This window comes from Lepisosteus platostomus, chromosome 5 (genome assembly GCF_059453375.1).
Source record: "Lepisosteus platostomus isolate fLepPlt1 chromosome 5, fLepPlt1.hap1, whole genome shotgun sequence".
NCBI lineage: Eukaryota > Metazoa > Chordata > Actinopteri > Semionotiformes > Lepisosteidae > Lepisosteus > Lepisosteus platostomus.
Genome location: NC_142615.1, coordinates 14,332,505 through 14,349,062, shown reverse-complemented (window position 1 = coordinate 14,349,062; position 16,558 = coordinate 14,332,505). Strand labels below are relative to the sequence as shown.

At 45.7% G+C, this 16,558-nt stretch overlaps 1 protein-coding gene across 6 annotated transcripts; it reads left to right on the top strand.

The window, feature by feature from the left end:
• Positions 1 to 1,107: 1,107 nt before the first annotated feature.
• Positions 1,108 to 15,153, top strand: LOC148663831 (uncharacterized). 6 transcript variants are annotated; one of them, XM_088631428.1, is made up of 8 exons: positions 1,109 to 1,426; positions 2,171 to 2,468; positions 9,979 to 10,040; positions 11,242 to 11,571; positions 12,354 to 12,623; positions 12,714 to 12,998; positions 13,633 to 13,719; positions 13,980 to 15,153. In XM_088631428.1, the coding sequence occupies exons 3-8, from the start codon at positions 9,992 to 9,994 to the stop codon at positions 14,276 to 14,278; spliced, it is 1,320 nt and encodes a 439-aa protein (XP_088487554.1). In that variant the 5' UTR covers positions 1,109 to 1,426; positions 2,171 to 2,468; positions 9,979 to 9,991; the 3' UTR covers positions 14,279 to 15,153. The 6 variants fall into 6 exon arrangements, with proteins under 6 accessions (XP_088487556.1, XP_088487554.1, XP_088487555.1 ...); XM_088631426.1 differs by lacking the exons at positions 1,109 to 1,426; positions 2,171 to 2,468 and adding an exon at positions 2,526 to 3,878 and having other exon boundaries at positions 13,980 to 14,306; positions 14,402 to 15,153; XM_088631430.1 differs by lacking the exon at positions 2,171 to 2,468 and having other exon boundaries at positions 1,108 to 1,426.
• The last annotated feature ends 1,405 nt before the right edge of the window (positions 15,154 to 16,558 follow it).

The following is a 16,558-nucleotide window of genomic DNA, read 5'->3' as shown; positions in this document are numbered from 1 at the left end:
CTCATATAAATTAGGACTAATCAGAATCAATACAATTGATGTCTGGCGAAGGCAAATAACCTTTTTTAACTGTGCTAACTTTGCACAGTTGCAACCCCCTTTATAAAGGGTGTGCACACGTATACAACCAAGGCATGGAAAGTTTTTTTTAATTATTTTTCCAAAAAAGTTCGATTTGTTTTCTTTCTTAAATGTTGTTGATTAAAAGATCTTATTAAATGTGAAAAAATCTGATTGTGAAAAGGTCAAATTCTTAGTGAAACAATCAGTGATGTGAGGAAAGATGGATTGTGGGAGACCCTTGACTCTCCATGTCGTGCTGTATTTCTCTCTCATTCTACTAGGAGTGGTGCCGGTGCTTCTGGATAAAGTCTGTCAGTGGTCTTTCCAGACGGGTCAGGTATGACTGCTCTTCAGCACAAGAAGAGACATGTGACTTGCAAAGATCCCGGCAGTGCCTTTGTTCTTCCAAAGCCTGGATAACTCAGTGGGTAGAGCATCAGACTTTTAGTCCTAGGTTCCAGGGCGGTTGTGCTTTCCTTAAATCCATTGTGAATACCATTATAAATCGTCTTTATCTTTCACTCTTCTAGCTGTACTGTGGTTATTTTAAATGTTCATTACTTGTATTTTCTTTAGTGTTTCCTTTCACAAACCGAAAATGTTCAAGGTGATCTTGTCACTCTACTCCACGTAGATAATCTAAACGAAATCACAGTAGAGTAAAGGCCACGCAGTGAGGAGCTCACGCAGTGAGTCCTCCTCAATACGACAGGAGGAAAGGAACAATGCACATCTGCTGAGCATCACGTCTGAATTTACAGTGACATCACTATGGAAGCCCGTTTCCGCAAGGGAGTAAAAAAACGCTCTATGGTGTCTCAGAATTGCGACTTGAACACTCAGAATTGCGAATTAACAGAGGGAGAACTATGTACACGGAAAACGGCCGATCTCCCCACACTGTACGCCCGTTGCACTGTGGGACAGTTGCCCTGCTGAGCGACCTTCCTAAACTCTGGGAGGATAAGCCTGGATCGTCAGCAAGAGCACCTCCCCTTCCTGACTGATTCAAATTGTTACACGGGCGTAGTTTGTCTTTCAGACCTCTGTCGGTGAAATACTGTACAGTGCAGTCGAGCTCTGCAGAGCGGTTGACAAAACTCGAGCGAGTTGTTCTAAAACGAGGAAAATTTAATCCATTTCTCAGCAAAAAAGGGCGTGTTTTAAATCGCCCCGGATTCAGAAGGAAATGAAAAAGATTCAAATGACGGGAGAGGTGAAGAGAAAAGAGGCGAGTCGAGGATACAAAGGGAAAGTCATAACAGGACATCGACGGCTGTGCATTGCACAGATCGGAGAACTCGGATGTTTCTGGAAGTCTTTCCGCTCTCTTTCACCACTATAGCTTATTTCATTGGCTCAGGTGAGTTTTGTTTTTCTGTGGGCACCGGTTCTTAGTATTTTATGATGCTCTAATGTTACCCTAATAAAGTATATGTTCCCCGAGCAGGACAGGATCACAGGTTTATACTTCTGCATGTGAAGTGTCGCCTTTAAAAAATGTCCCTGATACAAAATTCTTGAAACTTACCATTACACTTGAATTTATACATGAATATAATAATAATAATAATAATAATAATAATAATTGCTTACACTTATATAGCGCTTTTCTGGACACTCCACTCAAAGCGCTTTACAGGTAATGGGGATCCCCTCCACCACCACCAATGTGCAGCCCCACCTGGATGATGCAACGGCAGCCATAGTGCGCCAGAACACTCACCACACACCAGCTATCAGTGGGGAGGAGAGCAGAGAGATGTACTGTAGCCAATTCGTAGATTCATAGGGAATTATTAGGAGGCCATGATTGATAAAGGCCGATGGGAAATTTGGCCAGGATGCCGGGGTTACCCCATTATATATATAATGTCAAATTCTGTATTATGTTTTTGTTCCACATGACAGGCTAATATCCGTTAAATTGTTTCCCCAAAAATGTAAACATTTTTAAAGAGACCTCGGTGTGTGCGGGAGTGACGTGTTAGCGAGTCGCAATTCTGAGATCTGCCAGGGATCAGTTTTCAGAAACTCCCCCTGCAGACCTTTCTAGGTTTCACATTGACGACGAGACGTAACACCCGTCCGTTGTTTGCCCTTTTAGATTTTCGCGTGAATCGTCAAATGTTTCGGATCCCACTCCGAAGAAAGCGGCCAAAAAGAGAGATTTATAGAACTATATTGGTTAGTTTGAAGCAGAAACGTGATTTATAAAACGGAAGAAACAGGCGACATGAAGACCCGGGACGTCTGGATAGTAAATGGGCTATCAGAAAAGCTGGAGTTAGAAGGGCATGAGCAACATCTAACAACGAGTATGACCATAAGTGTCTCAATAAGACTCGTTTCCTCTGGGCTCACCTCGTGTAAGATCCATGGTGCAGCGGATCTCCGAAGCGAAGGTAAGGGAATTCATCTTTAATACTTTTGTGGAGATTTTAAGAAAAGATGATCTGTTTAGAAATAAATGTTACAGTTTAAATTAGTGTGAGGAGCGTTCAGTCGAGGTGTTACTCGTCGTCTGTAAACAGAAACTGATGTAGGAAGTATTAAATATTTATTAATATTCTTACTTGTACATCTTGAGATATAGAAAACGATTATAGAATATCGGTAAGGGTTCCGTATTTCCATCAAAATTAAGGCTTTTTACAAATAAGTGGATTATTTATGCTTTTGAATCGAAAAGCAACGCCGTACCAGACAGGGTCGGGATCTTATAAAATGGCGCTGGTTGAAGTGGAGCACTGGCGCCAGCACTGGTAATACATAATCTCAGTGGTAATACAGGCGCTGAGGTCTAGAAACTGTGGTGAGGATCTCCAAGTCCTCTTTCTAACGAAGATGAGGAGATTCTGGCAAAAAATAAACGATGTTTGCGTCGTCTGATTTCAGTAATTCCGCTGTTAAAATCTCTTACAAGTTTCAAGTGCTTGTCGATTCACTTAAATCGAGTTTAAACTCCATTATAAAGAGATGCTTATAGATCATGGTGTTTTTATGATTTCGATTTTCGCCTTTATGCTTAAATGTTCCTGTAACTGCCCTCTATCGCAGGGACTGAATCACACCTCCTTGCTCGAGTTAAAAACTCGTTTTCTAAGGAGTACGAGAGTCTCAATTAGACGAGTTTCGTCTGTGTTCACCTCGTGTAAAAGCCACGGTGCTGCAGATCTCTGAGGCAAAGGCGAAAAATAAAAGAACTCATTTTTAATACTTTGGTGGAGATTTTAAGAAAGGAGGGTCTGTTATGGAGGAAATGCTACACTTTAAATCTTCTGTCCTTAGTTCAGTAGAGCTTTTACTCCTTGGCTCTTCGTCTAGAAACTGAGGCTAAAACTGAAGCTGTTCACGTTTGGGGATCGTTTGAACATTTTAAAATGGATGTAAGGGGGTATTTGCAGACTATTTCGAAGTGCACAAATATGAAAGCGGTGCGGACATTTTTTAATTTAATTTGTTTAACCTTTTTTCATAATGTGAATTTATGTAGTAATATCTACCCCTGACGATATCTTTGTTTTGAATTGTTATACGTACTCTTGTTTGTATTGTAATTTTTGTTATTTTGTTAAGCATAAATAAAAAAATACAAAAAGACGTTTGGGGATCGTGAACGTCACCACTGTAACGTGTTAGGATTACATGGCCGGAAGACGCGTGTGGATGTATGGAGGTTAAGATAGATAATACTTTATTAATCCCGTAATGAAATTGATGAACTGTTTAGTGTTTTCTGTCCTAAAATTTTGTAACGTGAACAGTACTGGGAGGAAATTGTTCAAACAGCGCACGAGTTATTTACAGTCAAGGTAGGTCTAGACGTCTTTTTGATATGCAAATCATTCGCTGCCGGCCGCTGGTCTCGGCGTCTGCATCCTGCTGCCCCGCTCAGGGACGTAGCCGCGGCGCTTGCTTCCCCCCTCGCCTGGCGCAGTACCGACAGTCCGCTGCCTCGCAGGCCTCCGTCTGTTTTCGGTGCCGAGACCCTGCTATTATTATTATTATTATTATTATTATTATTATTATAAAAAAATTAAGTGCCAGAGATAATGAAGTCAATTATTTAACCAAATTATTTTTACATGTAACAAATGTTAACTTGCGTTTTCACTTTTCAGATTTTTGTGGAGTTAAAATAAATGTTTCCACTCCAATACTAAAATAAAATACCAATAGAAAAAATAAAGACATACACAAAAGTAAATAAGTCTAAGATTATCTAACTTATTGAGCTTTTCAAAAACCAGGACCACAACATTCCAAACCAAACACTTAAGTAAACACTAGTATATACTGCTATAATAAATTTAACCAAACAATTATTAATTCAATTCAATTCAAGGTGCTTTATTAGCATGACCGATGGGTACAATCGGTGTTGCCAAAGCAAATAAAAATAATAAAATTAACATGGAACAAAACAAAAAATAGAAGTAAAATAAAACCTACAGACATTTTCAACAAAGACATATTATACAATATTGACATATACTGTAGGAGGCTGGAGCATTATTGGGAGACAGACTCACTGTTCCTCAGGCTGTGACAGGAGATCACATACTGGGCTGCCAGATCAACTGAGTTCCCTCCTCCCTCTCCCAGTAGGATTGGGACCCGTTGTGACTCTGGCAGGTGTCGGAGCTCAGTTTGCCCAGGTCGCCCTGGAAGTGACCGATCTCCGTGTGGAGACTGGGGAGAATTCCCTCACTGTAGTAGGGGGATTCTGAGGGCGGGATGTAGACAGCACACAGGAAGACCTCATTTTCTGTACAGGTGGTATTTCTTTTGATTTTAAGCCAAACTCGTGACTCTTCTTTCTTTACTTATTGTATGGAGTGACTGAGCTCCGCTCTGTACCACACAATGATCCCCCCCAGAGTCTCTGCCCCGGGTGATTTGGGTTTTTTTTTGACAGAGGGCACCATGATCTCCTTGTAGCCTGGGGGACAGTGGGTAGCCAAGTCTCCCCGACACCATGTCTCCTGTAGGATCATGATGTCTGTCTCCTTTACATCCTTGATAAATTCAGGATCAGTGCTCTTCAGCCCAAATGCTGACGAGCCCAGACCCTGAATGTTCCACATACTTATCGTTAGAGATCTCATTGTTATCGTTTGAATTATCTTTGCAATTTGTTATTGTTTTCTGGAACTGTATCAAATTAGTGTCGGACATTTACATCATCAACAGAAACAAGTATTGTGCTGGGTTTTTGTCTGTCGCTGTGGGTGATGGAAGTTCAGCTCATAAGCTGGGTGCAGATGAGGTTCAGGAGCTGCCGGATTTCTCCCAGCTCCAAACCACTTGGGACTGCTGGTCTGGCCAGGGCTGTGGCGTAGCTGTGCAGGAGGGGCTCGGTCCGGCTCTGCTGTTGTGCTGGGTGGGGAGGGGTTGTGGTTCTGGTCCGGTTCAGCTGCTGGTCTGGGTGAGGGGCATGGGGTGGGGCGCTGGTTCTGGTCCTGTTCGGTCGTTTGTCTGGGTTGGAGGGCTGTAGGGTAGAGCTGGTCTGGGTTGGGGGTGTGGGTGCTGGGGCGTTCCTCTGGTAGTCCTCCTGTTTTTCTCTGGGGTGCTGTTTGGGTGTCTGCCCAGTGTGGTGTCTTTCAGAGATTTTGTGAAGAGTCCAATGGTCTGTTTTTTTAGGTGTTTATGGTCGTGTAGATGCTGTGGTCCAAGGGTGGAGTGATGGGCCAGGTAGACGTTTGGGAGCAGGGCGCAGCACCGTGAGATCTCAGCGTTGATTCTCTGGATGGTGTGGTGCTGCTCGTCCTGTCTCGGCAGCAAGGTGGAGATGACAATTCGGGCGCGAGGGAACTCCTGTATGGCCCTCTCTGCCACTCTCCTGATGGACTGATGGCCACCTACTCCCTCTGGGTCCTCAGGTCGTTGGAGCCGGTGTGGATGATGATGTGCTGAGGGGCTCCCAGCACCGACCTGGACAGCAGCTGCAGGGCCTTCTCTGTCATCGGACACCAGAGCTTTGCTGTTTGTAATCCCGGGAAGAACCTGTGCTCATCGATGTACCTTCCGTTGGAGTCGATGAGAAGGACTACTTCCATGCGTCTGCCTCTGGTGTCCAGTCTGCTGGAGGGGCGCTGTGCTGCCGGGCGGGGGGCTGCGTGGGGGGGTGCAGTGTGTGAGGTAGAAGAGTTGGGTGGGGCCGGGTGTGTGTGTGGGTCACCCTGAGTGTTCGGCAAGGTGGATGTGCTTTTGGGCAGTAGAGTTGTGAGGGGATTTGGGGTGCCGGGGGGTGCAGTGGGTGTGGTGTTTGCTACGGTGGGGGTACTGGGTAAGTGGGAGTTGGTGGTGGGGGTTGTAGGGGTGTCAGGTTGTGTGGAGGTGGGTGTGTCTTTGCGGGTTGGGGGTGGGTGTTGTGTGTTCTGGGTCTCAGGGCTGTTCTGTTGCAGTCAGGGCTGCAGTGGGAAGTAGTGAGTTTCCTCAGCTGGTCTTTGAGAGTCTTGCTTGTCCTCTCTGTGAGCTGCAGCTCCTCTCTCAGCTCTGCTACTTCTGACTGCAGCTTACTGTTGTCTTGCAGCAGCTCTTCCATCTGTGCCCTGAGCTGTTTGTTGGAGGTTTTACATTCGTTCCTATGTTTGTTAACCTCGTCTCTTAGCTGTTGTGCTGTCTGCCCCTCTGTGAGTCTCCCCAGCATCAGCTCCTTGAACTCAGTGAAGTCCAGCTCCAGAGCAGAGAGTTTCTCTCTCAGGAGGCGCACTGTGCTGTGGTCACAGGGGGGTTGGTGTGGGCTGTGTGTGTCCGGGTGGTGTGTTTCAGTGTTGCCGAGGGCTACACTCTTGCTGGGCTGTTCTGTGGCTGAGGCTGTGTTTGTGGGCTCCGAGTCAGGTGGAGCTGAACTCTCCGGTGTGGCGGGCATCAGGCTGCTGGGTCTCTCTCCTGTTTCTTGGGGAGGTTTCTCCAGGTCGGCCTGTGTTTTAAGGTCTGTGAACGTTTCCTCGAAAAGCTCCAGAGCGGCCTCACTGCCCTGTATCATCACTGTACCATTGTGGTAAGTGTTGACGGTCAGGACAGTGTCTTTTACCTCGCTGTCGCCCCCTATGGAGATTTGCCTGCCTTTGCTGATGCCCCTTCTGGTGGTGTTTGTATAATTCTTACACACAGCTGTGTGCCAGGCATTCGGATGCTCAGTAAAAAAGAGCAGGTTGGTTTTTATGTGTTTTTCTCCTGCCTGGCAGTAGTCAGCGATAAGGGTCTCTGGGTTTTCCTTCATCCAGGAGTCTTTGTACTGTTTCCTGGTCTTAACGGTTTTCACGTCCTCAGGCTACTGGAGTACTGTGCTGAGGGGGCAGGGCTGGTCCAGTGGGGCTGTGTTCTGCTCTTTCCTTTGGTGTACTTTCTTTCTTTCTTTCTTTCTTTCTTTCTTTCTTTCTTGTCTTCTTGTTTTAATTATTCATTTTCTGTCTGTTCCTCTTCATCTCTTGAGGATTTTTCTTTTTGGTGTTTTTCCTCGGGTCCTTTATCCTCAGGTGTAGCTGTGTCTTATAGTGGATCTTCAGTTTTTTAGATGTTTGCTTTGTTGATTTTATTTCCAATGGCAAATTATTTCTTAACTTCTGTGGTTTTCTTTAGTTTTTGTTAGATGTTGCCTTATTCCTAGACTATTTGTTCAGTTCCAGAAAACAATAAAATCTCAAAGAAATTAGGAGCTCATCTTCTGTGCTGCCTTTCTCTCTCTCTCACTCACAGACTCATCTATTAACTGAGCAGTCACTGGGAGCGGATCTCCTTCCCGTCCACAAAGGCCCTCGCTCCCACAAAGCAGGCTCTCCTCCCCTCTCTTCTTGCAGCTTCAACCCGGGGCCACAGCTGGCTCCTGGTGCTCCTGTCTGCGGCAGACAGGTCCTCTGCAAACCTCAGTTTGTTCTCATTCAAATACTCATTCCCCCTTGCTCGCCACAGCATGTCCCTCGCCGTCCTCTTGGTGAACTGTATTATAATCGATCTGGGGCGCACTTGCCCAGACATGTTCGCTCTCCCGAGCCTGTGAACAAAGTCAATGGCAGATATCGCGTCCTCCTGGTCCGACAGGGTCCTTTTACAGATACCCTTCACTGTTGCAACAATGTCCTTATCGCGTTCCTCCTTAACTCCAAGTAATTTTAAATTCCATCGTCGACGGTGTCTTTCTGCATCGTTCACTTTCAATTCGAGATCTTTAATCTTCTTTTCTTGTTCAATATTTACTTGTTTAAGAACTTTTGCTTTGTTCTTTAAGTCCTCAACATCGTTGAATACACAGTCCATGGACTTTTTAAGACCTTCGATTGCGACTGTATTAAATCGAATCATTTCCTTCAGCTCACCCATGCTCTGTGCCATCATGTTGAAGATGTTGGTCTGGAGCTCCTCCAGCGTCAGCTCGCCCCTTCCTCTCTTGGCCGCTGGGGTTTTCACAGGTGTGCCGGGCAGAGACTCCGGCTCTTCCTCCGGCAGCTGAGTCTCGCTCGCGTACGAGTGCATCTCCAGCACTCTTTCCACGTCCCCTGCAGCTGCTTCACTCTTCTCTTCCATTGCCATATACATATACATATACGATTGAGGTATCTTAGACTTCTCCTTCGAAGACCCAGCACTCTTCTCTTTTCCCAGTGCTACTCGTCTCAAAATTCTTAAACCTAAAAAAAAGCACCTTCCCCACCCAATTATGACCGAAGTCTAAACAACTAGCATGCGAGCAGAGAGAGAGCAACATACAGAGGTCTATTCGGGTAGTTACACAGGGAGGGGGTGGCAATTGGGTACAAGTATAAACGGCGTGTGAAACCAGGGAACTATTTACATGAATCCGGGCGATCTCCCCACTCTGTACACCCGTTTCACAGTGGGTCAGCTGCACTGGTCAGCGGCTTTCCTTGTCCCCGCCCTGACCACTACTACTCCCGTCCTGCCCCTCGCCGCGTACCCCAGCCGGGCGCTCTTCAGCTGCAGCGACAGGCAAAGGCACTACGATATTCTCTAGTCGTGGGTGTTTAAGGCTATAGGTGCTGACCAGCAGCCTGCTGGGGAAATAAAAGCTGTGTATTGGACACGATCGGTAGTGAGAACTGAGCTCCTTGTAGTAAAACAGTCCGCGAGCGTGAAGTGGGTAAGACCCCCTGAAACATCATTGGAGAACTGAACTGGTCTCATTGGCTTGTGCTGTTGAAAGTAGCTTCCCAGCTGCTGTTGTCCTCAAGATATAACGCCTTACTTTTCAGGGAGTCTCGTGACTATGTCCAGCCTGCTTGACAGGTAGTAGCTCAGTCTGGGAAGTTCAGGCACCGAGTTACTGGATGTGAGGACAGCAATGTCTGCAGTTTTGTTGCTCTGCTTGTCTCGGGAGCTTTGCCTTTCGTTTATGCATTTAATACTGGTGTTTTCTGTGCGTTTGTGTGAACAGGAAAAGTGTGTGTCTCAAGTATCATACTGTAAACACAAGAGTTGCCATTTCAGTCTTCAAAAGGGAACATCAGAAAATAATTGCTTTAACGACCATTTTATAATACTTTGTAGCTGTGTCAGTATTTTTTTTTAACTGAAGTAGTAATATTAGACAGGTTTTTCAGTATCCTCATATTCAAATATTCATTTATTCAGTTGTAATGCCTCTTGCTATGTGTGAAGGTGAAACCTTTTCTTTTTCAGTTGGATGGAAAAATTCCATTCTGCTTAAAAGGAGTTCCTTTTTAATCTCAACTCCTGTGGCACATAGAGTAAATCAAGAAGTCCGATGTGGTATATCAAGAGCCAAGTCACAGACTGTAGATTGATACAGCCTACTTCTGTGAAGGGGTGTGTTCAGGTGATCCTGCAGTGAGAGCGTCTGTACGTCAGTGTGAGGTGGCGTGCTCAGGTGATGCTGTCTGTCTGGAGTGTTAAGGTCTTGTGTGACTCAGTCACTGTCTGTGTCCACAGGGTCATTCCAGATATGGTCCTCTCTGCCCTGACTCTTCTGTCTGTGATGGCCCTGACAGCGGGTGAGTATCCCTCCAGTTTCTCCAGCTTTTATTTCCTGTTTTTCACCCTGGACAACACACACACACCTGAACTCTACTGACCAGAGGAGCCCCAGATCTCAGAATCTTACACTCTCACTCTCACCCTGGACATCACTTGTTTTTACCCCAAATCCTGCAGGATTGGTGGCCCTTGCAATGGAAGAATTGGAATTCTTAACATTTTTGAAGAAGAGATGAAAATGGGCTTCTTACAGAACAATTCTGTTCTGTTTGATCTTTTATTTTGTGAAAATCCTGGAGATGTGTGGTTGATTTGACCTGGATACAGACAGTTGGGACTGTGGAAGCAGGCGCGAGTTATAAGTGCAGACTCTCTAAGGAAAGTGATTAGACACAGTCCTGGTGCTTCTGTTTTTAAAGAGGTGAAAAGTAAGAATTCTCGATCTGCTGTGATTATGCTCAGCTTGCTGGAAAAGATACACAAGTAGAGCTTAGGTCTTGACTCTTACTGAGAGCGGCAGTCACATTAACTGTGTGGGTAGGAAAATTAATGAGCTCCTTGCCCCAATCACTGCCCTGGTTCCTGTCAGGACTGAGGAGGGTATTTGCTTATATTTACACATTGATCCTGTGTGTGTTTTTTAGTAATAACAATTTGTGTTGAACACTGAATCTCTCTTTATGCTTTTTACTGAAAATGTGATCCCTTTCTATATGTGCCGCTGAAATATCATTACCTTCCCTTCTTACTGAAGGCGTATGTCCTCTCGGTTTGTGAGGGGGAACAGTCACACGGAAAAGCTTCTGGCTTTTAAATCAGAAGGCATCGTTGTTTATGTCCACAGTCCTGCACACGAGACAAGTCCATAATCCACGCTTCCCAATCTTTAAACAATTCCAAGGTTCGTGTCCCTCAGTTTTCCACGTCTCTTTCTGCAGTCGAGTAGTCTCTCCACTTCTACAGCTCCAGACAAGTCTCCCACTACTCCAGCTTGTTGCCCATGTGACTCCTTCTGGGTTGGATTGAAGTGGTCTGTAGGGTCACGCGCCTCTTCCTCGTGAAGTAGATAGCGGTGCGCCCCCTTGCGCATCCTGACGGCGGTCTTGGAAGGGTTAAGACGTACACTGAGGACTCGCAAGAGATGATTAGGAAAACACATGCCTCCTAAAACAGCCTCGGATGATCTAACCATCTGTGTTCCTGTGTGTTTCTCTGCAGGTGCCGTCTATCAGTCAGTACCAGTTGGACACTCGGTCACTCTGAACTGCAGTGGATCAGCTGCTGGCTTGAGGGGAATCCCTGAGGACCAGCTGCACATTGAGTGGAAAAGATCTGGAGATCTAGTGTTTAACTTAATAAGTGGATCACCCTTCCCCGGCCCCGAGTTCAAGCACAGGGCAGCGGTGTCCAGAGAGAAGATCAGTCAGGAGAATTTCTCTGTGACCATCAGCCCCACACGGTTCTCCGATGAAGGTCATTACGAGTGCTTCTGCGGCAAAGGGCAGGAACAGCTAACCTTTCTGGGAGAGGTCTACCTCGTCATCACAGGTCTGAGCTCATGATTCTCTGGTTGTTTTTTTTGACATGTTAAAGTCAAGAAAGGGGCAAGCTGAATTTTAGGACATGGTGGTAAGGGTAAAATTTTAAATGAAGAGACGTTATGATAAATTATTTCACTGGAAAGGCTGTTAGAGTGTTGTGGACAATTTCACTGACTTGATTATAGTAAAGACATTGCTGCTCTGATTTTTTTTCCAGAGAAAGGCAAACGGGGGGGGGGAAGAAATCCAGAGGTCACTTTGACAGAGACTCAGTTCCTTCAGCGTTTAGTCTGGAGGGAGTGTCCCACTCTGACAAACTTGTGGAAGCTATGGGGATTAAGGGAGAAGTAGGCTTGTAATTACACAAAGGGTGGGAGGAGTGTGGAACAAGCTGCCCAGCCCTGTTGTTGAAGCCAATACCCTGGCTTCTCTCCAGACACAGCTTGATGAGATCCTCCAGTCAATAAGATATTTAGTACCAAACGGGAGACTGAACGACAGTCTGTCCTCCTCCTCCTCCTCTCACACATGAATTGAGTGGCTCCACACAGGAAGGACGTAACATCGCCGAGTCGAGAGACATCATGTCTCTCCCACAGAGTTCTGGGAGCTGAGACCTTCCTCACACACAGCTCCACAGCAGGACAGATACAACACGTTATACCCGCACAGCGGGAGTCTGTGTTCAGCCCCAACTTGAGTAGCAAACACAGCAGTTACACAGAAACATGGTGAGATGTCAAGTGAAAAGTCTTTAACCGTGAATTTGGTGTCTGTTGTTTCTTCCAGCTTTCTCAGATGTCCTCACCCTTCAGTGTGGAAACACACTGTCTCTCCCTCTGCTCACTGGAGAGCCAGTGGGGGTGCTGTTTGAAAACTCGACTTTGGTGTGTTCTGTCCAGAACAGCACAGCCAGCTGTGTCCCCCAGTACAGAGACAGAGTGTCAGTGCAGAACAGCTCTCTGACACTCCGCTCCCTCACTCCAGCTGATCAGGGGAGCTACACAGTGAGGGACCTTCAGGGAAACACTATCAGCACTATCACCCTCACTGTGGAAGGTGAGCAGGTCTACAGTAGGGTCACTAGAGGGCTCTATATTCTTGACAGAGTGTGTTCTTATATCCTCCTCTGTCCTGATTGTCTTTCAGCTCACAGAGACACTGTCATCTGGCAGCCTGGAATCTGTCTGTCTCTCCCTCTGTTCACTAGAGAGCGAGTGGAGGTGCTGTTTGATCCTGCAGGAGGTGAAAACTGGACCTCAGTGTGTTCTGTCCAGAGCGGCACAGCCAGCTGTGTCCCCCAGTACAGAGACAGAGTGTCGGTGTGGAACGGCTCTCTGATACTGCGCTCCCTCACTCCACCTGATCAGGGCAACTACACAGTGAGGGACCTTCAGAGAAACACCATCAGCACTGTGACCCTCACTATGGGAGGTGAGAATCTCAAGTAATCAACCCTGGATGACAGAATCTATATGTTGTTGATCCATGATGCAGAAATGAAATGCATATAATACTTAAGTTTTTCTTTGCTGTAGGTATTTCAGAACTTCAGTTCTATATAAGGTCTAATAAATCAGGCTTGTGTCTGACGAGAGATCCAACTTAGCCTTATTGAAATGGGGTACTGGGGTAGGATTGTGTATTAGGGTGCTAAGTGGGATTATGTTTTGGTGTGCCGAAGATGATTGTTTTGGGGTACTGGGGAAGTGTTATGTTTTGGGGTGCTGCACTGTTATCTGTAACCCAGGGTCAGGAGGGTCTCAGGATATTCTCCTTGTTGTGAGAGATCAGATCAGTCATCGCAAACTCGTGAGTGTTTTTCTGCTCCTCATCCCTTGTGCTTTTACACTGTAGAAAACTATAGTGTGAATGAGGAAGGAGTCTCTTCCAGTCCAGCTGGACAAGGTTTGACTTCTTACAGGTTCAAGACTAGTTTAACTGTCTTATACTGCCATGACACCTGTGTGAATCTCTCTCATTAACGGGTTGTTCACTCCCTCAGTACTGAGGATTAAATACTTCAATAGCTGTTGAGTAAATGTGACTCTGTCTTCATAACTCTCAGATGAAGAACTTGGCAAGATGAAACAACAGGACCAGCATATATCACGCAGAAGGAGAGCTGTCGGTGACAAGTGTACCCCTGTAAACGGTGAGACTGGATAGAGGGTGCAGGAAAACTCCCCAAATTCTCCAGAGGCTTGTGTTGTTGTGGACTTTGACATCTTGTTCTCAGTGTGAGGTTTTTAACCCCAGGACATTCTCGAGCATAGAAGAGTTTTTACTGTTCTTTGTCCTGTGCAGAGATCACAGGTGTGTCTGCTGGTCAGTATCTCTATCGGAAGAGACTCCTCATGTCTTCTTGAAGGTATGATGAGCTGTGTTTTGTCTCCTCTGTGTTTCCTACATCAGACCCTCCTCATCACTGGTCTCCTGTCGGAGTGATCACTGGTGTCACTGGTGCTGCTGGAGTCATCCTGGTGATCCTGGGAGTGCGGGTCTGGTTGAGGAGATCAAGGACGACGATCAAGAATGACTATGAGCTGACAAGGAGAGATGATCCCCAGAATGACAGCAGCTCAGCGATCAGTCCTCTAGCAGATCAACATGTGGAACCTGGGAGTCAGAATGGAGTCAGTCCTCAGGTCCCTGGTGTCCAGGTGACTGTGGAGACAGAATACGGACACAATGGACACAGACTGCAGGGGTGATGGGGAGAGTCAGTGCAGTATGTTGGGGGTCACTGGGGAGCTGAGGGAAGGTACAGACAGATGGATTGGGGACTCTGTCCACTGCAGGGTCTGCACTGGGTTCAGAGGTCATGGGGAGAGGAGTCTCATTGCTGTGAGCTGTAAGTGACTCTCTCCTGTAGTGTTCTTACAGACTGACATCAGCCTACAAACGCCTTATTTTTTCAGCCAAATATATAAGCTGCTTTTTTTCTTACTTTTTTTGCACTGTCAAACTTTATCCTGTTGTGATGGAATCCAAACAGAATTAAATTTTAGATTATGTATTATCCTGAAAGAGAAGCAGTGATTGTATTGTGGTCTTCCTGACTAGGAAGTTGTCGATGAAGTGAATCAGGCTCTAATCTGTGAAGTTTTGGAAGGACTGGATCTTCAGGACAGGATGAAGTCTTCTTGTGACAAGTGTTTTTTTTTATCACATTTTGATTTTACTACTGGGTACACTGTAGATCTGGGTTGTGATGGTGGTCATATTAATCATCATGTTGCATTTTAGTACAAGTGTAGCCTTTTAACTTAATAGAACAATAAGGCTGTGTTGGGAACTGACAATAGCAGTCTTCCAAGACCTTGCCTAGAGGCCCTAGAAAGCTCAGGCTGGCCCTGCAAGTAATTACATTTTTCAAAAGGGAGAACAGTTTACAAAACTCTAAACATGGTGAAACTGATCACTATCTCGGCAGCATTAAGAAAGATAACGGTCTTCATCAGACTAGCAGGTCTGTCAATGATTTGTTACATTGTGATTACAGAGATATATTGCATTCTGTCATATGTGTCTCTTTTTGTGTTTTTGGTGTTTAAATAAAAACTTATTAAAAAAATTTCATATTAAATGGCTCCTCTATTAATGAGTGTCCGTATTGCATCTGGAAGTGGGTTTTTTTTAGCAATGAGAAATAACTGGGAAAACTAGTGCTACTGGTCTTCTCAATTTGTTCATCTGGCGCGCACTGCTGGGGCCTTGTTATGAACTGCACTTGGAGGAGGACTAATTAACGTTTTAGATCACTTGAACTCCTTGAAAGTGTAAAATAAAAAAGCTTGATTTCGTTTAGAGAATTGAGTCCGATCCAGACGAGGGATTTACGCGTGTCCTGCCGTTCGTAAGCCGTCCTTGCTCACGGGCGTTAGATCCGCGTAAAGGAGTGAAATTAGCGTTCCAATCGCTCGGGGTGAGAAACGTCACGGTGGGTCTCCTCCTCTGGGATGGACAGGGCGGTAGGGCGGGTGGACCATGGGGGAAATATAGTGTGCTTAGCAGGTTAGGAGGGTAAATAAAATCCATTCACCTGCTGGCATTGTACGCGCACAACTGTTTACTCGTCAGAGGGTTAAATGTCTCCTTGCTGCGCCTGTAAACGGCAGCGATTGAACAGGGCGCCGCCTGGTGGGATTTTTTTGAAAATGCAGCCATTTTGACTTGAAAGTGTGAGCATGGGATGAAGCTCGTACGAATTAAACTTGACTCCTGGATCATGTTATTTTGGGCCTGTTGCTTCAGCGGTGAATGTGAAATTGCCACCGAGTAGGGAAATGATTTTAAAAAAACGCCTTCATGTTGCATAATTTACTACAAGGGTGAGTTTATGGGAAGGTGGCGTGCCTTTTCAATTTGACTAGCCTTTTTGTTTCGCTGATTATTGCTAAAGACCCTACAAGAGACGCCAGGACAACACCAACCGTGGTCTGCAATCTGTAATGTCTCCAGTCGCGTCGGGAAAATATAATCGGCTCTTTCCTGGAGGAAGACGGAAAACCTCCAGGACCGTCGCTTCTACAACAAATCCGGGTTTTCCCGTTTACCTCGTTAAGCAGGATCGGACACTAGATCTCCCTACAGCCGGGATCTGTCCGCGGGGTGCGGTGGGGTCTAAAACTAGACGCGGTGCTTTTCAGAAGCATCTCATCCGAGTGGCCCCGTCATTATCGATAACCGAAAAAACAAAATCAGAATTAGTTCCCGGCAGTCTATGTTTGGGCTGCTATCCTTTTTTTTTCAGAGCGTGTGCTTCTGTTATTTTAATAATATGCCCCCAAAAACTTACTGTAAATGAAGTGCATTTTGAATTCATGATAATAATTCCTCACACTTCTATAGGTCTCTGCTGTAAGTGGTGCTGGAGCACAGAACCGACAGGTGGCGCTCTTGCCTATACAATGGGATTTCCAGAGAGGCAACGCTAACTTACCATTCTGTTATGTTTCTGCAACCAATAGCGGCCTGAGTGACCAATTATA

Bases quoted from the DNA above. Each gene is read 5' to 3' on its own strand.
- LOC148663831 (XM_088631426.1), top strand. From the start codon at position 3,775: ATGAAATTGATGAACTGTTTAGTGTTTTCTGTCCTAAAATTTTGTAAC. The intron at 12,624-12,713 runs GTGAGCAGGTCT...ATTGTCTTTCAG, and splicing joins TATCACCCTCACTGTGGAAG to CTCACAGAGACACTGTCATC. The intron at 13,720-13,979 runs GTGAGACTGGAT...TTCCTACATCAG, and splicing joins CAAGTGTACCCCTGTAAACG to ACCCTCCTCATCACTGGTCT.